The sequence below is a fragment of the Bubalus bubalis genome, chromosome 24 (assembly GCF_019923935.1).
Source record: "Bubalus bubalis isolate 160015118507 breed Murrah chromosome 24, NDDB_SH_1, whole genome shotgun sequence".
NCBI lineage: Eukaryota > Metazoa > Chordata > Mammalia > Artiodactyla > Bovidae > Bubalus > Bubalus bubalis.
The window spans coordinates 7,808,830-7,828,560 of record NC_059180.1 but is presented as its reverse complement, the minus strand read 5'-3'; the positions used below and the strand labels follow the sequence as shown (position 1 = coordinate 7,828,560).

Below are 19,731 nucleotides of genomic sequence, written 5' to 3'. Positions count from 1 at the left end.
CGAAGAGCTGACTCATTGAAAAGACCCTGATGCTGGGAAAAATTGAAGGCGGGAGAAGGGGACACAGGATGAGATGTTGGATGGCATCACTGACTCAATGGACATGAGTTTGAGTAAACTCCGGGAGTTGGTGATGGACAGGGAAGCCTGGCGTGCTGCAGTCCATGGGATCGCCAAGAGTCGGACACAACTGAGCGACTGAACTGAACTGAACCGAACAGGTGCGCTTCGGGCTCGGCCCCGCCCCCCTGCTGCCCCGCCGGAACTACGTTTCCCAGAAGGCCCAGCGTCTTGGGCATGCGCACTGGAACCCGAGGAAGCTGCGACGCCGAGTTTCACTCAGGCTGCCTCCTCGTTAGAGTGGGAGCTACAGCCGGAGCAGTGCCCAGGCCGAAGCGGAGCTGCCGTCTGAGCCTGGCGGTGTCCTCCGCTCGCCTGCCTCGCTCTCTTCAGTCTCGGTGAGAGGGGCGGCCCGGGCCACCTGCTCGTCGCCTAGGGCTGGGGTCCCGGGGACGCGGGGGAGACCTAGCTGAGCTGGGACCGGAAGGGGGCGGGCGTGGGCGTGAGGGAGGGTTGGGCCGGGCTGGAGAGGCGCTCCGGGGTGAGGTCCCAGGGGGATTGCGGGGACCGGGCTCCGGGTGGAGGTCCCCGGGGGCGGGAGTTGAGGGCATTGAGAGACGCCCGCAGAGCTTTAGGACCGGACGGGGTGGGGAGCGGGAACGCCGAAGGGCTGGCAAGGGGAGGGGCGCAGACCCTGAGAGTTTGGCCCGTCGGGAGGAGAGTACCCTTTCGCACAGGATCCGGAGGAGGCGGCGGCGGGGCCACCGGGCTGCCCTAGTGAGGGTGTGGGTCCTGCTGGGATCTGCCTCCGGGTGGACGGGTCCCTGGAGCCGGGGGCTGTACTTCTGAGGAGTTCGCTTAACTAACTCCGCTCTCTTCTTCTCAAGTAAGGTCCGCCTTCCAGGAAGTGCCTCTTTTCTGGGACCCTGGCTCACTTTTGCGGGGTGCCAGTAGCTTACGCTGTGAAGAGGACTTAGAAGACTTCCCTCCCCCTTTGCCCCAGAAACTACCCTTTCTCAAGTCAGCTACTGTCCTCCACACTGGTTCCTCTTCCCTAAGTGCCAGTAGCCGTGGAAATACTGTGTGCATAGACGCTTGGCCGCTTAAGAAACTCAAAATATTTCTGCGTGCTGTCGTAGCTCGTCTAGAGTTCTAGAAGGTGGTCTTTCTGGTAATCAGGCTTTACTTAAACCATCTGGGTAACTGTAGCTAGGCTTCTTGTTCATTCACTGTGTGACCTTGGCAAACTTTTATGTTCTGTGGTTTGTTGATTTCTTGGATGCTCACAAAGCAAACTGGCTTACAAAATCCTTTCAGGCCTTTCTGTGGAAGGGCTTTTTTTTTTCTTCCCCTAACTAGCCCCTTGATTATTGAGTGGGCAGAGGGAGACTACTGTACCTTCTGCTGTGCCCAGGCTGTTGGAAAATAAATCTGGTGGTTTCCAGTCCCCAGCCACAGCACACAGACCCAACATCTGTGCATTCGTTTTCACTAACTGCTGTTTCCCAATTTAAAACCCGATCGTCTTCTTCCTTGTTGGCAAAGGTGCCTTGGAATTTGTGTCGCTGAGTCAGCAAGCCTTTCAGATTTGCCCGATTTTTGTTGTTTGCGTTTTCTATCAAGATGGGAATCCACACAAGTCATTCCTCCTAAGGATCTGGTATCTTCATCAAAAGGCACGGTTTGTGCCAGCTCTCCACAGAGAAAAGGTGAGAGCCACAGGGACTTCACGTCGCTGCTTTTCCAATCTGGTTTTCAGTAGAGAAAGTGCAGACTGGGGAGGGGGAAATTTGAGGTCCCCAGGATCAAAGTGAGCCCTGGGAGTGGATTGTTGATTGCCTCCTGTCTCAGATAAATTCAGGTGGCTTCTTGCCAACAGCTTCTCCTGTTTAACCAGTCTTAGAAGCTACTTTCTGTTTTCACACATGCATTATGAGATGAAGGACACGAGTCAGGATTTCTGCATCGAAAATTTTAATTTCCTTGGTCACTTGAACCTTTACTGGGTGCTTCCTTTTGGTCAGGCCCCCTGCTTGGTGCTGAGCGTGCAGTGACCAGCCACAAAAGCTCTGTCTTCCAGGAGCTCATCATTTAGTGGGAAAGGTAAAGAAACCATAGACAGCAACAAAGCATTGTCGGTGTGATACATATGGAGGAGTGGGTAATCACAGGCAGAGCCCACCCCACCCCCACCCTTGCCCAGAAGGGAAGGTCCAGAAGGCTTCGAGAACGTGAGAGCCAAAGTGAATTGTGAAGAAGGAGTAGGACCCAGGAAGTATGGGACAAGCCAGGCAGAGGAGTCAGTAAATGCAAAGTTGTGAAGAGACCCGGCGTGTCTGGGTCACTGTAAGTGTGACTCCAGTGTGGCTGGGGCAACAGGATGGGTACAGGGCTGAGAAACCTGGAAAGGTGGGTCGAGGGCTGAGTGTGGGGGCTTTTGCGTGTCATGTCAAGACTTGGGGGATTTTAGCGGAGAATTCCAGGAAGGGCCTTGCTAAATGAGCACCCTGGCTAGAAAGCATGGAATGGATTGGATTGGATCGTTCTCCTCGTGACTGTTTCCTTACATCACGCCAGCTTCTAGTAGAGGGAGGTAGACAGGGAAGCTTGTGCTCTGGCTGTTCCTGGGCTTGTCAAAGAGATCGAATGGCCAGAGAGAACTGTAGAGGACAGAGGCAATGCTGTAGAAGTTGATGAGAGGGGATTTTCTTGCAAGAGGGCACATCACGGCATCCCGGAGGTGTTTAACTGGGTGGCCAAGTGGGTGGGGTTCCGGGTAAAGTTGAAGCACAGAGTTGGAGAAACCGGATGTATATGGGGTAGCGGGTCATCACTTAAACTCTCTGGAAGGAGCTGGGGAGGGGGAAGTGCAGACGGAAGAGGGGTTCTGAAGGGAGGTGTGCCGGCAGATAGTGTTAGGGAGCGACCAGGCTGATGGACTTTCACCGTGAGCCACGGAATGTGAACATTGTTTCTAGACCTCGAAGGGAGGTGTGGAAGAGAGAGGGGCAGGACTGTACTCCAGGAAGCTCCGCCTCATCCCTGTCTCTGAGGTGGGTGAGAAGGAGAGACAGTGGGAGAAGCCAGGTGGGAGAGTGTGCTCATCAAGGTGAGAGGCTGACAAGTCCCAGCTGGGTGCTCACAGTGGGGGCTGAGGAGGCGAGAGCAAGCCAGGGCAGCTGCTGGGCTGTGGGGAGAAGCTGGAGGAGGGGCAGGCCAGAGCCAAGGAATCCAGGAGGAAAGAGAGAGAAGCAAGAAAGGTGAGTTTGACTTCAGACATGTTGGAGGTACCTAAGAGACAGCAGGAATGGGGCTATGGACAAAGCGTCCCTCATTCGTTCCACATGTGCCCGGGAAGTTGTGTGCCAGGGTTTGTGCTCAGCACCCGGAGATGAATTAAACAGTCACCTCTGTGGGTTTGTTTTAATATTCACCTCAGATAAACAGAGAACTGGGTTGCTCCACACTGATGACCTGTTCACACATGGCCTACTTTTATTTATTTCCTAAGTTTTTTTTAATGAGTGTTGTAAGGTCCTGCATTTCATCCATCCACAACAAAAGCCAGGATCTTGAGACAGAATACATATCCAGTTTTTGATCTTTCTGCCCGTTCCCATCCTGAGATATCCATTATCCCTTTGCTTTCATTTTTATCTAGTTTTATGGTACCTGGGTATTCCTAAGGAACCTAAAAAAATATTGCTACAATTTGTCCGTAGTATTGCTATCACTTGGTTCATTTGTCTTGAATATTGAATAATAGTCCATGGTGTGAACAAACCAGTTTCTGCATCTGATCTTCCATTGATGGGCGCCTGGTTGTTTCCAGGTTTTTGCTGCTGAGAGAGAGCTGTTCTGAACACTTCTATACATGTTCCCTGTTGCACCTACTCAAGGTTTTCTTGGGTGTGAACTGAGGGTTGGTGTTTTGCTGGATCATAGGGTAAATAAATATTCAACTTCCATAGCTGTTGCAGACTCTTTTCTGAAGTGGTTGTATGAGTTTGCCCTCGTACACTTCCACACTTGCTCCACACTCTTGCCAACACTTGATATAGGCTGTTTTTGTTTGTTTTTTTTTGCCAATGGAATGGATATAAAATGGGATCTTTGGGATCATGGTTTCTATGTCACCAAACCCTAATGTCAAGCATCTCTACATGAGTTTATTGGCATGTGTGTTTCTGTAAATTATATCTTCTGCCAATTTTTCTGTGGGGTTCTTGGCATTAAAAAAAAAATTGATTTGTAAGAGTTTTTTTATGTATGCTTGATTTTAATCCTTTGTGCTTATTGCACATATCTTTTTCCAGCTTGTAACTTTCTGTTTTCTTTAAGGCACGTTTTGTTGAACAACCATTCTTGATTTTAACACTGTGAAATGTATCTTTTCATTTATAGTCAGCGTTCTGTGTCTCCTTTGAAAAATCTTTTCCTAACCGTAATCCTTGCCTGTAAGGAGCCCATGCCCCACTGGAGGGGACAAGTAGATAATTGCACTCAGATGTCACATGGACATTGGCGGTTAGATGTGGCCACTTTTCCTTGCAGGGCAGGAGTGGGTATAGGACAGATTTCACAGGGAATTAAGAGATGAGTGAATGGACAGGTAGAGTGGACACTGTGGGTGGGAGAGGCGTGGGCATGAAACAGCCTGATCAGTTCTGGGCTGTCCCTGGGGTTGCTGATGGCTGGACCAGGGATGCGGGCAGGGTATCTGAAGAAAGATCTGGACGATCAATGTGCGTGGGATTATTGAAGCCGTGGGAACAGATAAGAGAGTCACGGGGGAGTGCAGAGAGGAGAGGCAGACAGGGCCTGATTGCCCGACGCAGGAAAGGCGTGGCTCTGGGGAGCAGTTGGGCTTTCCCAGGGGGCCCAGGCTGCACGCCGCCTGTCGTGCTCTCGGGTGCTGTGTTTCACCCTCAGGTGTTGGGCGAAGCCCGATGTGTCTGCCAAGCGCAGGTGTGCCGCAGGGGAGGCTCGCCAGAGCCATAAGCACTCTCCCAGTGTTTAAAAGAGAAACGGGTTCCGAGAAGTACTTCTCAACTATCCGGACAGTGAGAGCACAGCTTGGCTGGCAAACCGTAGCTCACGGGCCAAGTCAGCCTACAGCCTGTTTTTGTAAATAAAGTTTTATTGGGACACAGCCACACGAGTTAGTTTACACGTGGCCCATTACTGTTTTCACACTGCAGAGTTGAGTAGTTGCGGCAGACACCCTATGTTCTGCCAAGCCTACAATAGGTACCTTCTGGCCCTTTACAGAAAAGGTTTGCTGACCTCGCGCTGGGGAGTCATGGTATCTGGTAACCTCGAGAGCGGAACCGGCCACCACAGTGGCGCAGCTCGTTGTCGCTGGCTGGATAATGAATCTGGGTCAGGCCTGCAAACATTGCCAGGTTTTCTGCTTTTCAAGAGAAGCTGGAAATCTGGATTGATTGACTGATTTATCCTAATTTTAAAACATTAGCTCAATCTGTAAGATTTACAAACTGTAGTAGGCTGAGCAGACACATCTGGCAGGCTGATGTGCCCACATCAACTTCTCCCTCTGCAAACTGATGTGGGAAATCTGTGGGTTTCCCCCATAGCTCAGCTGGTAAAGAATCCTACTGCAATGCAGGAGACCCTGATTCAATTCCTGAGTTGGGAAGTTCCCCTGGCGAAGGGATCAGCTACCCACTCTAGTATTCTTGGGCTTCCCTTTTGGCTCAGATGTAAAGAATCCACCTGCAATGCGGGAGACCTGGGATCGATCACTGGGTTGGGAAGATCCCCTGGAGGAGGGCATGGCAACCCAGTCCAGTATTCTTGCCTGGAGAATCCCCATGGATGGAGGAGCTTTGTGGGCTGCAGTCCATGGGGTCACAAAGAGTTGGACGCGACTGAGCTCCTGAACACAGCACAGCACATACCTGTGACTTCTCAGGCAACTTGCTTATCTTTTGCCTCAGTTTTCTCTTTTATAAAGCAGAGATAATACCCTGCCCTGTATTGTAAAGATTAAGTGAGAACACTCAGAAGATACTTAGCCAGCACTGGCCTGGTAATACATAGTAAGCTCTTGTTGCTGGCCACTGTGCCTGCCGCTGCTTCCTCGGCTCCCACATTCTGGCCTCAGGGTGGCCTGGGAACCAGGGCTCAGCCCTCTGATGACCTGTGGGTGGTCAGTTTGCTCCTGGCCAAAGAAGGGGCAGCGGGTTCTTGGTGCTGGTGGAGGAGGTTGTCCATGGAGCAGCTGTCGGTCACCGGGGCCCACCCCCTGGATACTGTGTGGCTTTCTGCTCAGACCTGCCTTTGGAGGCCCCAGACAGGCACCAGCCAGGAGAGGAGTTGTCATTTCTCATCTTGCAGCCCCAGCGTGCAAGGGACAACTCAAGTGTTAGTCCTTCCATCCTTCAGAAGCCTAGTAAGGTCTGAGTGGAGCTTGATGGAGCCATCCCTTGTCTAAACCAAAGCCCTACTTTGCAGCGCTCCTGTTGTAATAATCCAGGTCCTTGGATGGTGTGTTTTTTGCACTTTCTGGGAACTCAGGGGTGGGGCGTGTGTCTCTCGGCAAGGAGGCACCATGGTGCTTTGACAGGCCTGTTAATGAAACCCCAATGGGACGGGAGTGGCTGTCTACAGTCAGGATGGTAGGTTAACAGCGGTGGGGGGTTTGGTTCCTATTTACGATCTTTTGAAAGTTGTGGGCATTGTTGAGGTTTGTTTCTGATAACAGAAGTAAAACTTTCCGATTTTAAAAAAATGGGAAAAGTTCAGAAGTTAAACAAAAGGTCTCCTACAGTTTCTCCACTCAAAGGCAGCTGTTGTTAGCATTTGGGTACATTTCTACTGAGTTTTCTCTCTGCTTCTCTTTACCAAGTTAAAGTAGTGCTGTGGGGAATAGCTTTATGTTGACATTTTCCTCTAATCTCCTTAGATAGATTTCTTAATGATTGGGTCAAAGCAAGTGATGGCCTCACCATGGGGCATGCAGGATCTTAGTTTCCTGACCAGGGATTGAACTTGTGCCCTCTACAGTGGAACCATGGAGTCTTAACCACTGGATCGCCAGGGAAGTCCCCTGAGTGAACATTTTTAAACCTCTTGATACATATTACCAGACTGTTTTCTGGAAGGGCTTTATCCCTCCCAGCAGTGTGACTTCTCAGTGTACTCTTGTGGGACTGTGTATTGAAATTAAGTTATTTTTATGACTTTGAGAGACAGAAAAATAATACTCCATTGTGTTAAAAACAACACGTCTAGCAAAGTAGAACATTTCTTTGATATGTCTTTGCACAGGATTCAACTTTCCCAGGTCCACGGGAATGCTTTCTGACAGTGCCCGGGTGGCCAGCTGCCCATAACAAGTCTTTCAAGGTCATGCTCTGGTTACTGGTCATGCTTACTGTGTCAGCTGGTGGGGTGTGGAGTTGCAGGCCCGTGCTTCTGGGAAAGCACCCGAAAGAGAGGCAGCTTAGAAAATAGGGCTTAAGGTCACCCAGCCTCACTGGTCTCCAGCCCGTGCCCCTCAGACGCCTCTGTCCTGCACAGCGGCTTCCTGGGCCTCTCGGAGTCGGAAGTAGAGGGTACCCTCTGTGGCAGAGCACCCCACGTTTTTACATCTTGTGTTATTGATGGGAGACGTACGGTCACATTTGGGAAGGGGTTCTGCTGTTCATAAGAGGCTCGAAAACCCATCCAACCCCCTGAGCAGTTGAGCCCAGGAGAGGGGCTGTGACTGTCCCAGGATCATTGCATGTGGACCCTGGGGTGAACTGCCCGCTCAGGCTTGGGACAGGCCGCTTCGTATTTCAGTGGGACTCAAGGGGGAGGAAATGGGTCCTCACATGTTGGCACATTGACAATCCCTCAGTCTGGGCACCAGTTTAAAACCACGTTCAGGGCCTTCTTCCTGGAGGCCTCAACTGTAAGGGGATCCGCTTGTGTGGCTCCCCGACTTGGAGGCCCACAATTAGGCGGGATGTGTTTCACTCAGATTCCTGTGTCAGCTCAGATCTTGTTCTAAAGTTTTCCTAAATCCCCTTGGAATAGAAAGACTCTCAGACACACGTAACTCTTTTGTGTCAAACACCTCTCTGGTAGAACAGCAGGGTCCTGCTGTGCCTTGGGACCAGGGGCCAGGAAGGGGTTCAGAGATCAGATCAGTCGCTCAGTCATGTCCAACTCTTTGCGACCCCATGAATCGCAGCACGCCAGGCCTCCCTGTCCCTCACCAACTCCCGGAGTTCACTCAGACTCAGGTCCATTGAGTCAGTGATGCCATCCAGCCATCTCATCCTCTGTCGTCCCCTTCTCCTCTTGCCCCCAATCCCTCCGAGCATCAGAGTCTTTTCCAGTGAGTCAACTCTTCGCATGAGGTGGCCAAAGTACTGGAGTTTCAGCTTCAGCATCATTCCTTCCAAAGAAATCCCAGGGCTGATCTCCTTCAGAATGGACTGGTTGGATCTCCTTGCAGTCCAAGGGACTCTCAAGAGTCTTCTCCAACACCACAGTTCAAAAGCATCAATTCTGCGGCGCTCAGCCTTCTTCACAGTCCAACTCTCACATCCATACATGACCACAGGAAAAACCATAGCCTTGACTAGACGGACCTTTGTTGGCAAAGTAATGTCTCTGCTTTTGAATATGCTATCTAGGTTGGTCATAACTTTCCTTCCAAGGAGTAAGTGTCTTTTAATTTCATGGCTGCAGTCACCATCTGCAGTGATTTTGGAGCCCAGAAAAATAAAGTCTGACACTGTTTCCGCTGTTTCCCCATCTATATCCCATGAAGTGGTGGGACCGGATGCCATGATCTTCGTTTTCTGAATGTTGAGCTTTAAGCCAACTTTTTCACTCTCCACTTTCACTTTCATCAAGAGGCTTTTGAGTTCCTCTTCACTTTCTGCCATAAGGGTGGTGTCATCTGCATATCTGAGGTTATTGATATTTCTCCCGGCAGTCTTGATTCCAGCCTGTGTTTCTTCCAGTCCAGCGTTTCTCATGATGTACTCTGCATATAAGTTAAATAAGCAGGGTGACAATATACAGCCTTGATGTACTCCTTTTCCTATTTGGAACCAGTCTGTTGTTCCATGTCCAGTTCTAACTGTTGCTTCCTGACCTGCATAAATATTTCTCAAGAGGCAGATCAGGTGGTCTGGTATTCCCATCTCTTTCAGAATTTTCCACAGTTTATTGTGATCCACACAGTCAAAGGCTTTGGCATAGGCAATAAAGCAGAAATAGATGTTTTTCTGGAACTCTCTTGCTTTTTCCATGATCCAGTGGATGTTGGCAATTTGATCTCTGGTTCCTCTGCCTTTTCGAAAACCAGCTTGAACATCAGGAAGTTCACGGTTCACATATTGCTGAAGCCTGGCTTGGAGAATTTTGAGCATTACTTTCCTAGCGTGTGAGATGAGTGCAATTGTGCGGTAGTTTGAGCATTCTTTGGCATTGCCTTTCTTTGGGATTGGAATGAAAACTGACCTTTTCCAGTCCTGTGGCCACTGCTGAGTTTTCCAAATTTGCTGGCATATTGAGTGCAGCACTTTCACAGCTTCATCTTTCAGGATTTGAAATAGCTCAACTGGAATTCCATCACCTCCACTAGCTTTGTTCGTAGTGATGCTTTCTAAGGCCCACTTGACTTCACATTCCAGGATGTCTGGCTCTAGGTCAGTGATCACACCATCGTGATTATCTGGGTCGTGAAGATCTTTTTTGTACAGTTCTTCTGTGTATTCTTGCCCCATCTCTTCTTAATATCTTCTGCTTCTGTTAGGTCCATCCCATTTCTGTCCTTTATTGAGCTCATCTTTGCATGAAATGTTCCTTTGGTATCTCTGATTTTCTTGAAGAGATCCCTAGTCTTTCCCATTCTGTTGTTTTCCTCTGTTTCTTTGCATTGATCACTGAAGAAGGCTTTCTTATCTCTTCTTGCTATTCTTTGGAACTCTGCATTCAGATGTTTATATCTTTCCTTTTCTCCTTTGCTTTTTGCTTCTCTTCTTTTCACAGCTATTTGTAAGGCCTCCCCAGACAGCCATTTTGCTTTTTTGCGTTGGTTGTGGCTAAATCTGAGGGAAGAATGCAAGGGAATGCAGGATGGTTTTTCTTGTGGTCAAGTTGTTAATACATTTTTTAAAGATAATTTTGGTCCGATCATCATAAGTAATATGATCATTGTAGAACATCTGCCAGTATAGAGAAAAGTAAAGAACATATATCCCATACTTAACTCCATCGCCCCTAGTAACATGTCAAGAGTTGTTCCTTCCAGCCTTTTAAAAATTGGCTTATATAAGGTAGAAATAACATGGGCTTCATGGTGTCACAGACCGGCCACCTGACCTTGAATAAATTTTTTATTTCTTTTGGCCTCAGTTCCTGCGTCTGTAAAATGGGGATAATTTCTACCTTCAGGGGCGATTGAGGGTTGAGAGAGCAGGATGACAGGAGCACTGGGCAGAGTGCCTGCCTCATAGTAGACGTTCAGTAAATGGTGCACCTGCCTACCTGAGAGCATAGTGTGTGTGGTTACATACCCTGTGTTTTTAATTTGTCAGGAGAATTATCCTAGGTATGAAAGCCTTTTAAAGACTCACATTCCATCATTGGGATGTACCATAATTTATTTCAGAATTCCCTTATTCCATTATTGTAAAGTATTTAGGTGGCCCCCAGACTGAGGCTTTTTTCCCATGGCCAATTAGAATAATAGTTTTCATAATTAAGAGCACCCTAAATAGCCCCATCATTAAGAGTCAGAACAAATTAGGTTTCTGAACTGCAGCTTGGGGGTGGTTGAGGCTGTAGCAGAGAATGGGTGCCTTGACTGGCTGCTGCGTGTGCGTAATTGCTGCCTTTGAGGGGAGCAGCAGTGGGCATCCTGGGCCTGCCCCAGGCCCCTGGAGTGAAAGGCGCTCCTCCCTTGTGAGGGTTTCAGCCCCTCTGGGATTTGGGGTGTTTGACGAACTGCAGCTCCAGCTTTGGGTCAGCCTTGGCTCTGCCCTCAGGGAGTTCCCGTTAGGAGGCTGTGGGAGGGGGGACAGACGCTGAAACCAATCAGTGTGGTCCGGTTCAGATAAGCGGGATATGTGGTGAGGACGCACAGGAGGGTGCAGTCAGCATTTTCTGGCAAGCACCTGGTCAGAGGGCTCGGAAGAGGGCTCCGGCTGAGTCTGGAAAGATGGGCAAGTTTGCTGGGGGCTCAGATGCGGAGAGGATGGGACTTGGGCCACGGGCAGCAGGGTCCACGGCTGGGAGGTGGGAAACGGCTCCAGATGTTTTGGCACTTGCTGGGATTTGATACAGCTGGACAAAAAGTGCAGGCCTTGTATTAGTGGGGACAGTGGCCGGTCATGGAGGGGCTGTGTGCTGGGTCTTTCTCATCTCTGGGTCTCCAGGACCCTGCCAGCCTGGACTGTGGTGTGCCTGCGGTCTGCAGCTCTAGCTGAGGTTCTTGAGCGGAGTTCTCAGGCTGTTTGGCAGACTTCTCCAAGTCGGTTCACCTGGGGATGTGTGGACATGCTGGAGCATACCGCGTGTGCTGGTAACTGGGAGGCTCCCCCTCTGGCTGAGAAATGAGTGATGCCTGTCAGGAGGTGCCGGGGGAAAGTCTGGGCTCAGGAGTAATTGGCCCCGAAACCAGTCCTGTGATTTGTACCTGGGTGTTGTTCCAGGGACCTCTAATTGCAGGTGCTAAGCTAATAAACCCTCCAGCCATCTCAAGGGCATCCCTGATCTGGTTCTCCAGGGTGGGAGGTGTGGTTTTGTTGAAGTGGTTGCAGCTCAGGGGCGGGCCTGGCTCCCCCAGGTGTGCTCAGAGTTATCTCTGGCCTGACTCACTGCCTGTGCTCTCAGGTAGCACGGAGCCGCCCTGGGCCACCGCTCCTCCCCCAGACTCGAGGGGTAGGCAGGGGTGGGGTGGAGGGGGCAGGGAAAGGGAGGGAGGCCCAGGCCTGCTGATATCTGCTGGGTGCCTTAGCACACCTGTCCGTCTGAGTCCCTGAGAAGTGCACTTAGAGTAGAGGGTGATGTGGCTGTGTCCACGTGAAGTCAGGCTGGCAGGGCCGGGCCACCTTCATCAGAAGACACAGCGAGTGGAGCACAGTAAGCGGTGTGTGGACGCCAGAGCCCATGCCCCTTCCTTTTCACGTCCTGCTCCAGGTCTGCCTTTCTCATGGGGCAGATGGTCTCAGCCTTCTCACGGAAACCCTGCTGGCGTGCAATCTCGGGGACAGCAGCAAAAGCCCAGGGTCCCAGCCTCATTAGTGGCCATGTAAGCAAGTTTCTGAAACTTCCAGGGCCTCAGTTTCCTCGTCTGCAGAGTGGGAACAAAATTCGATGCCTGTGCTTAAGGGGGTTGGGTGGGAACCGGAGCAGATGCCGTAACTGGGACCCTCTTGGCACCAGGGCCCTCCGTGGACGTCACAGCTGAGGGTGCTCACGGCATGAGACGCAGGCTCCTCTTTCCCTCCCCCTCTTGCCCGCTTCTCTCCTCCCTAAGCAGGGCCTGAAAGCGGAGCTCGAGGTAGAGCCCATACTGAGCCTTCCCCACTGAGGGAAGGGCATTAGCTCAGGTTGACCTGGGTTTGCACTCTGTGCTGTCACTCAGCACCATATGTGTGGCCTTCAGTAATGCCTTGACTTCTTGGAGCTTTAGTTTCCTGTCCATAAAGTGGGAGAAATACCGCCTTGACAGTCTGTTCCACTTAACTGAGGCGAGTCCCTCTGGTGTTTGTCACTGAACATCAGCCCTGTTCCCCTCGCACCCCTGGAGCTGGTGCTCTGGGCACTGCCACCGTGTGAGTCCACAGCCCCCCGTCCTTCAGACACTTGCAGGCACTGGAATCGTCATCTGCTCCTGAATTCAGCCGTGCTCGGAGCTAATCCCTGTCACACTCATGCTGCATGACATGGCCTGTGCTGGGGCTGGTGATGGGGCGGTCGACAAGGCCGACTTGCGGGGTGTCTGCCGTCTGAGGAGGATACCACCATCACCGCTGTATATGTTCCATGGTGCCGTGGAGGAGAAGTTCATGCGACGGGTGGCCTGGGAAAACCCCGAATGATGCAACTAGGCGGGGGTGACTGGGAGGAGGCCTCGGGAGATGAGTGTAAAGTCTCTGGACCTGGCCGCTGGTCGGCGAGGCCCGGGACCCGGGAGCGGGGCTCAGAGAGGCCGGAGAGGGAGGAGCTCAGCACCCAGGGATTTGGATGTCCATCTCGGGCTCCACGGTTAATGGTGCGGGAGCCCAGGGGGCCTGGAGGCCTGGGTGGGCTGGTACCCACCCCAGCTTTGAGTCCCTGCTCTGCCATTGACCCCGGGCTGCCCTTGAGCCCCTGGTCCTTTCTGAGACTCTGTTTTGGTTTTTTTCTAATCTGTAACACAGCAGGTATTGTTTTGCGTCTTAACAAACCAACTTGGGGAACCATGGCATCCCCACACAGGTATAAAGCGTCCTCATGGCCCCTGTCCACGAAGGATTTGAGGCGACTCATGAAAATACGCTGTCAAAAGATACACTTAGTAGCTGGGCCAGAGGGAAAGTTTTGGTAAAAGGACAGAAGCAGGGCTGATAGTTAGCACCGAGAATTCAGTCACTGTCTTCCCGGACGTCTGTAGAGATAAGAGCACTGCTTGACTGACGCTGGATTCTTACTGGCTGCCTGAGCAGAGAGACAGGGTGAGGTATTTGGTTCATGAAGCTTTTAAGGTATTAGTGGAAAAAGTGACTGGAAAAGCATGAGCTTTTCCCTGCACCCAGACCGACTCGGGCAGTGCCACCGTGTGTGTGGGTAACCGCTTGTCTGTCTGGTTTACAGGTCTCCTGGCAGCACCGGGCAATGAACCCGAGACTCCAGCCCAGCGTGGTCTGAAGCCGTTGGGGAAGTCAGGGAGTCCTGGGGAAGATGGCCATGGCCCCAAGCCCTTCCCTGGCTCAGGTGTACACCAGCCCGGTGGCAGTGGCCGTGTGGGAATGGCAGGACGGGCTGGGCACCTGGCACCCCTACAGCGCCGCCGTCTGCAGCTACATCGAGCAGCAGTTTGTGCAGCAGAAGGGCCAGCGCTTCGGACTGGGGAGCCTGGCCCACAGCATCCCCTTAGGCCAAGCCGACCCCTCGCTGGCTCCTTACATCATTGACCTCCCCAGCTGGACGCAGTTCCGCCAGGACACTGGTAAGGCCCTTCCTGCCTCTAGCGTGTGTCTAGGTGCCTCCTTCGGGCCAGGCATTGTGCTCTGTGTTCGGGTCACAGAGTTGACTCTCAGCGCCATCCTGCCTCTGAAACGCACAGGGTCGGGAGGCGGACGCTGAGTGGTAGCGGGCACCGCACAGTGTGTGAGGTGCCGCTTTGTGGTGCAGGGTGCCTTGAACATAGCACAGAGGCCGTCCCAGCCCCTTCCCCTCATCTCCCAAAGCAGAACTGCCTGTAGAGATAGGAAGGCCTAGCAAGCAGCAGGCCAGCCAGCGTGGGGGTGGCACACCATGCTAGGGAGAGGGCCTGGTGATGAGTTCTGGCTCCTGAAGGACAGTCGTGTCACCTGGGCGGGTTACTTCACGTTTCTGTGCACTCATGTTTCTTTCTTTCCTACGTGTATATTAATAGTATGGGCTTCCCCGGTGGCTCAGTGGTAAAGAGTCCACCTGCAATGCAGGAGACCTGGGTTCAATCCCTGGGTTGGGAAGATTCCCGGGAGGAGGGCATGGCAACCCACTCCAGTGTCCTTGGTGGAGAATTCTATGAACAGAGGAGCCCAGCGGGCTGCAGTCCATGGGGTTGCAAAGAGTTGGACACAACTGAAGCAACCGAGCAGCTGAAGCAGCAGTGATCAGTGTTACCGAGAGTGGGGCCGCCAGCTTCTTCCCAGAGCTCTGCCTGTCCCTCTAAATCAGTGGTTCTCAGCCGAGGGTGACTTTGTCTCCTGGTATACTGGGCAACGTGTGGGGACGTTTTTGACAGTCAGGACTGTGGGGTGGGTGCTACTGGCATCTAGTGGGTAGAGGCCTGGATGCTACCAAATAAACATCCTACAGCATACAGGACTGGCCCCCTGACAAGGAACTGTTGGCCCCAAAGGCACTGGTGCCCAGCCTGAAGAATCCAGCTCTGATCCCATAGCAGCCTCCTTGAGGGTGTGAGGACTCAGGCTTCCAGGCAGTGGATACAGATAAAAGTCCCGGCCCTCGTGACATTTACAGTCACCAAGAAAGACAGTGAGCAAGATGAATAATTTGTGACCCATGTATGGTTGGGTCAGTGAGTGTTTATGAGGGTGTGTAAAGTGTAGGGAGAGGTTATTCTGAAGTTAGAGCTTGCGTGGCCTGGTCACCAGGAAGGGCCAGGCACAGGCCAGGGGGAGGGGCAGCTCATGCGGGTCTTTTCTGTCCCTTGAAGGGACCTCAGCTTTTCTTCTAAAAGGAGGAGGCCCGGGAGGATATGGGCAGAAGAGTGACATCATCTGATTTGGGGGTTAAACGTATCGCTCTGACTGCTGAGGTCAGGAGACCAGGTAGAGGGTAATCGCAGTGATCATCTTTCGGCAAGTACTGTTGGAAGCATGGCCCAAATCGATTCTTTCCTTTCTCCTTTCCGTACTCATGCAATTTGGTTTATTCATATAAGGTAATCACAGGTGTTTCCTAATAGTTGCTACCTGAGAAGTCCAAGGGAATCCAGGTACATCCACGTAAGAAAAGTCTGTAAAAGTTAATGAGTTTCTGGGACTTCTCTGGCTGTCCAGTGGTTAAGACTCTGCACTTCCACTTTGCAAGGGGTCACAGGTTTCATCCCTGGTGGGAGAACTAAGATCCCACATGCCGTGGGGCCAAAAACAAAAAACAAACAAAAAAAGTTAATGAGTTTCACAGAGTCTTAGAGACCTAAGAATTACCTACAGTGTAGTACATGGAAACAGGAAAGGTTTTCGCTGTGATTCTCAGCTGCACCTAAACGTACGTGCTTAGAAGACTGGACGGGCAGGAATGTATCGCAGTATACGAAGCGTGCTTTCCTCTCGGTGCTTGGATTACAGATGGCTTCATCTTCTTCAGACATTTTGTTTCAGTGTCTTTGGTCAGCCCACACAGGTTTCATCATTAGGAATGTTTTGAGAGGCCTTGTCGGGTCTGAGCCACAGCTGGTCTTTGACCCCAGCGTCCAGCGTCCCCTAGTCCAGCTGAGAAAGGCCGGTCCCCCTGTGCCTTTGGCCCGCAGTGTCTTTGCACAGAGAGTGCACTCTGCCTTTCGTCCCAGGTTTGGAGAGAGTCCTCAGTGTCAGCCTTTAGGTCAGACAGCAGCACGACCCATGTGTATAGACTGTGACCACATTATCTTACGTTGGTTGTAGGGAACCAAGAGGATTTTAAACCCCTGGTTTGACGGTGGTGAGGGGCCGGCAGATAAGCTGTTGACGTGCGTCCCTCCCTCTAACACAGGCACCATGCGGGCCGTGCGGAGGCACCTGTTCCCGCAGCACTCGGCCCCCGGCCGGGGCGTCGTCTGGGAGTGGCTGGGTGACGACAACTCCTGGACGGCCTACGAGGCCAGCGTCTGCGACTACCTGGAGCAGCAGGTGGCCCGGGGCAACCAGCTCGTGGACTTGGCACCCCTGGGGTACAACTACACCGTCAACTACGCCACCCACACGCAGACCAACAAGACTTCCAGCTTCTGCCGGAGCGTGCGGCGCCAGGCGGGGCCCCCGTACCCGGTGACCACCGTCATCGCCCCGCCGGGCCACACGGGGCTGGCCTGCTCCTGCCATCAGTGCCTCAGCGGTGGTACCACTGGCCCCGTGTCAGGCCGCTACCGCCACTCCATGACCAACCTCCCCGCCTACCCCGTCCCCCAGCCCCCCCACAGGACCGCCATTGTTTGGGGGACCCACCAGGCCTTTGCTCCGTACAACAAGCCCTCCCTCTCCGGGGCCAGGTCTGCGCCCAGGCTGAACACCACCAACCCCTGGGCCGGGGCGCCGCCCTCCCTGGGGAGCGCGCCCCTCTGCCGCTCCAGCCTCTCCCACCTGGCGTCACAGCACCAGCCCTCAGGACCGTCCACCACCGGCGCAGCCAGGTATCTTGCATTCCTGACAGCTGTTATGTCCAGCCGTGCGCCTTGTCAGGGCCTTGGGTTTCCGCCCTTATTTAGCTGAGAAGGCTCCCCCTGTGCCATGAAGACCTGGCACCTGCCTCCTCCTGCCCCACTACTTCGTCATGTCCTTTGCATGCGTCAACATGGTGCCAAGGGACCACGGCCATCCACAGCCTTGCGTCCCACTGACCTCCACGACTCTGGCACGTGAGTGCTGGTAGTTGCCACGTGGGTTAAAAACCCAGTGATCCGTTCATTGGCTCAGGAGAATTGGGCTCTCTGAGCAGTTCGATTATTTGGCTGTGCGTGTGTGCCCACTGCTGGGTACATGAGGACATTTCACTGATGCCTGCTGTGTGCCCGGCCCTGAAATCACAAACACAGAAGGTCCAGTCCTCTCCCCGAGCCCACGGTCTCGTCCAGGGGAAGACTGGAGCCCAGTTTTGGAGTTTAACAGTTGGTCGAGGAAAGAGCAAAACGCTGAGCATGTGGGGGCGGCAGCAGGTGATGTAGGCTAGCTGCTGTGCTGGTCCCTGGGGTACAGTCGGGTCCCTAGGGCACCCCGAGAAAGTGAGGAAATGGGCCCCGTCTAAGCTAGGGAAAACCCTGGAGTGGCCAGTGGTGGATGCTTCTGGGGTGCTCAGACACCTGTCCCTGACAAGGGGCCTTGGCGTTGATCATTATTGAGAGTCTGGGGCCTGCAGAATGTTTTGAGGATTCACAGTGGTGGCCGGGATGGGGGCAGATTTCTGAGCGAGGGTGACCTCAGCAGGCGGTGACTGGACGTGGGGACCTGTGGCTGCCCCGTTCCCCGGAAAGTCAGCATCTTGGTGCCACCTCGCTCACCCATCCCAGCCCTCCTGACCACAAGGAGGGCTGAAGCTTCCCAGTGTGAGACCTCCTTGGCATCTTCTGGGGCCTCTAGTGTTTTCTCCAGAGGGCCCATCCGGCTTCGGTAAGACAATGACAGCTTCGCTCTCCAAGCGCCCGTTACAGCCAGGCTCGGTTTTCCCACATCCTCCCAACGGCCTGTGGTAGGTGGTGTCCCCAGATTCCAGGGGAGCATGTTGAGGCTGGCGGGGTTGGCAGCACAGCCAGGACGTGGCAGAGCTGGGCTCAAACCCAGGCCCCTTGCGGGCCGCGTGGGGCACGTGGAGCTCTGGAAGCCATCTGAAAGTCAGAGTGAGAGAAAGACAGGACGTCCTGATGGGTGCGTGCAGAGGCTGGCGCTGCAGAGAAGAAGGCGGGCCCACTGGGTCCTGGTGTCTTCCTGCATGTCTTTTCCTTTCTGAAGCTGGGGCTCGTGGGTCTGAGGTCTTTCTGGGAATTGGAAGCATGGGTAAGGCTTGGGCCTTCCACAGAGACATAAGCATGCTGGGCTCAGTGCCAACCCAGTCCCTCCCAGTGCCCTGCGAGGCCTCTTCCAGTACGTGGGTCAGTCTATTTTAGAGAAAAACACGTCATGTCTGCCAGCCCAGAAGGGTTATCAGTAAGGGTGAAGCCGCTTTTACGACTCGGTCAGCTTTGCCCAGCCTCCTGGGGCTTGTGTGCTGACGTGTTAACTGAGGCAGGTTTCTCAAAGGTTCTAGAGCTGGGATTCTGGGAGGAGCCAGGCGACCACTTGGGCTTTGTTGCTTTCTTCTGGCACGGGGCTCCCATTGGTTTCCCCTGAGATTTCTCTGGAGTCTCCCCTCCCCAGCCTGAGGGCCCCGTCCAGGCAGGTTCCAGAAGGGAAGGCTGCGGGGCCAGGTAGCCTCACCTCTGCTGCTTGGTCGTGCGTGTTGCTGCTTGCCTTGCCACCCTGCCTTGTAAACCAGGTGGGAACTGCGCCAGCCAGCTCTGGTAGGTGAAGCAGGGTCGGAGGGGCCTGCCTCCTGACGGGGGGTTCACCTTGACCTCTTGGACCATCTCTTCAGGAGCGGGGAGGGGCGTCTTTCACTGGCAGGGGTCAGTCTTCCCGCGTCTAACTCGTTGTGCGGCCGTCTATAGTCAGCCATCTCGAACGGCTGTTGTAGAGCCAGAGGGGGTCTAATTAATCCCTGACCTCTTCACCCAGCTGGGCTGGGAGGATTTGAAAACACTTGGCACCTCAGTTCTCTAGCGGCTGTGGTGTAGTTTCTCCAGGCCAAGCGAACATCAGCAGCATCAGGTGAAAGTTACCAGGTGTGAGGAGGGGAAGGTGATGGGGTGGGCAGCGCCACGGACTGGGGAAACCTGGGAACCAGCAGCATTTACTGGTAGCCCCTGGGAAGGACCTGTGAGTGAGCGAAATGAAAGTTTGTGGAGCCCCTGTGGGTTCTTTTTTTGGAACCCATGTAGTTTCAAATCCCTTCCTGCTCAATCTGGGTAAAGCCTCAGCTGATGGACCCGCCTCTTGCCCCAGGAGCCTTTCTCTGAGTGAGTAATCTATCGGGAAGACACGTACTTTGTCACTGAGCCGCCGGGTTTAAGTAAATTTCCTGGCAGCTGAAGTTTATCCCTTTAAGCACCAAGACTTGTGTTTCAATGATGTTGGATGGAAGACTTTCCAAAATGTGTCACGCACACATTGTTTAATAGCGGGTGTGCCGTTGTTT

General features: G+C 53.0%; 1 protein-coding gene across 4 annotated transcripts in view; it reads left to right on the top strand.

Annotated features, from left to right (window-relative positions):
- The first annotated feature begins 320 nt into the window (after positions 1-320).
- DTX2 (deltex E3 ubiquitin ligase 2) overlaps positions 321-19,731 on the top strand; it is a 36,258-nt gene continuing 16,847 nt past the window's right edge. The window contains exons 1-4 of one of the 4 annotated variants that reach the window (XM_044936350.2): positions 342-458; positions 1,606-1,769; positions 13,888-14,242; positions 16,501-17,137. In XM_044936350.2, coding sequence (XP_044792285.2) covers positions 13,975-14,242; positions 16,501-17,137 — 905 coding nt within the window. In that variant the 5' untranslated portion in view covers positions 342-458; positions 1,606-1,769; positions 13,888-13,974. Of the gene's footprint in view, positions 459-1,605; positions 1,770-2,975; positions 3,321-13,887; positions 14,243-16,500; positions 17,138-19,731 lie in introns of those variants that run through there. The other 3 variants (XM_006057135.4, XM_044936349.2, XM_044936351.2) reach the window with 3 other exon arrangements.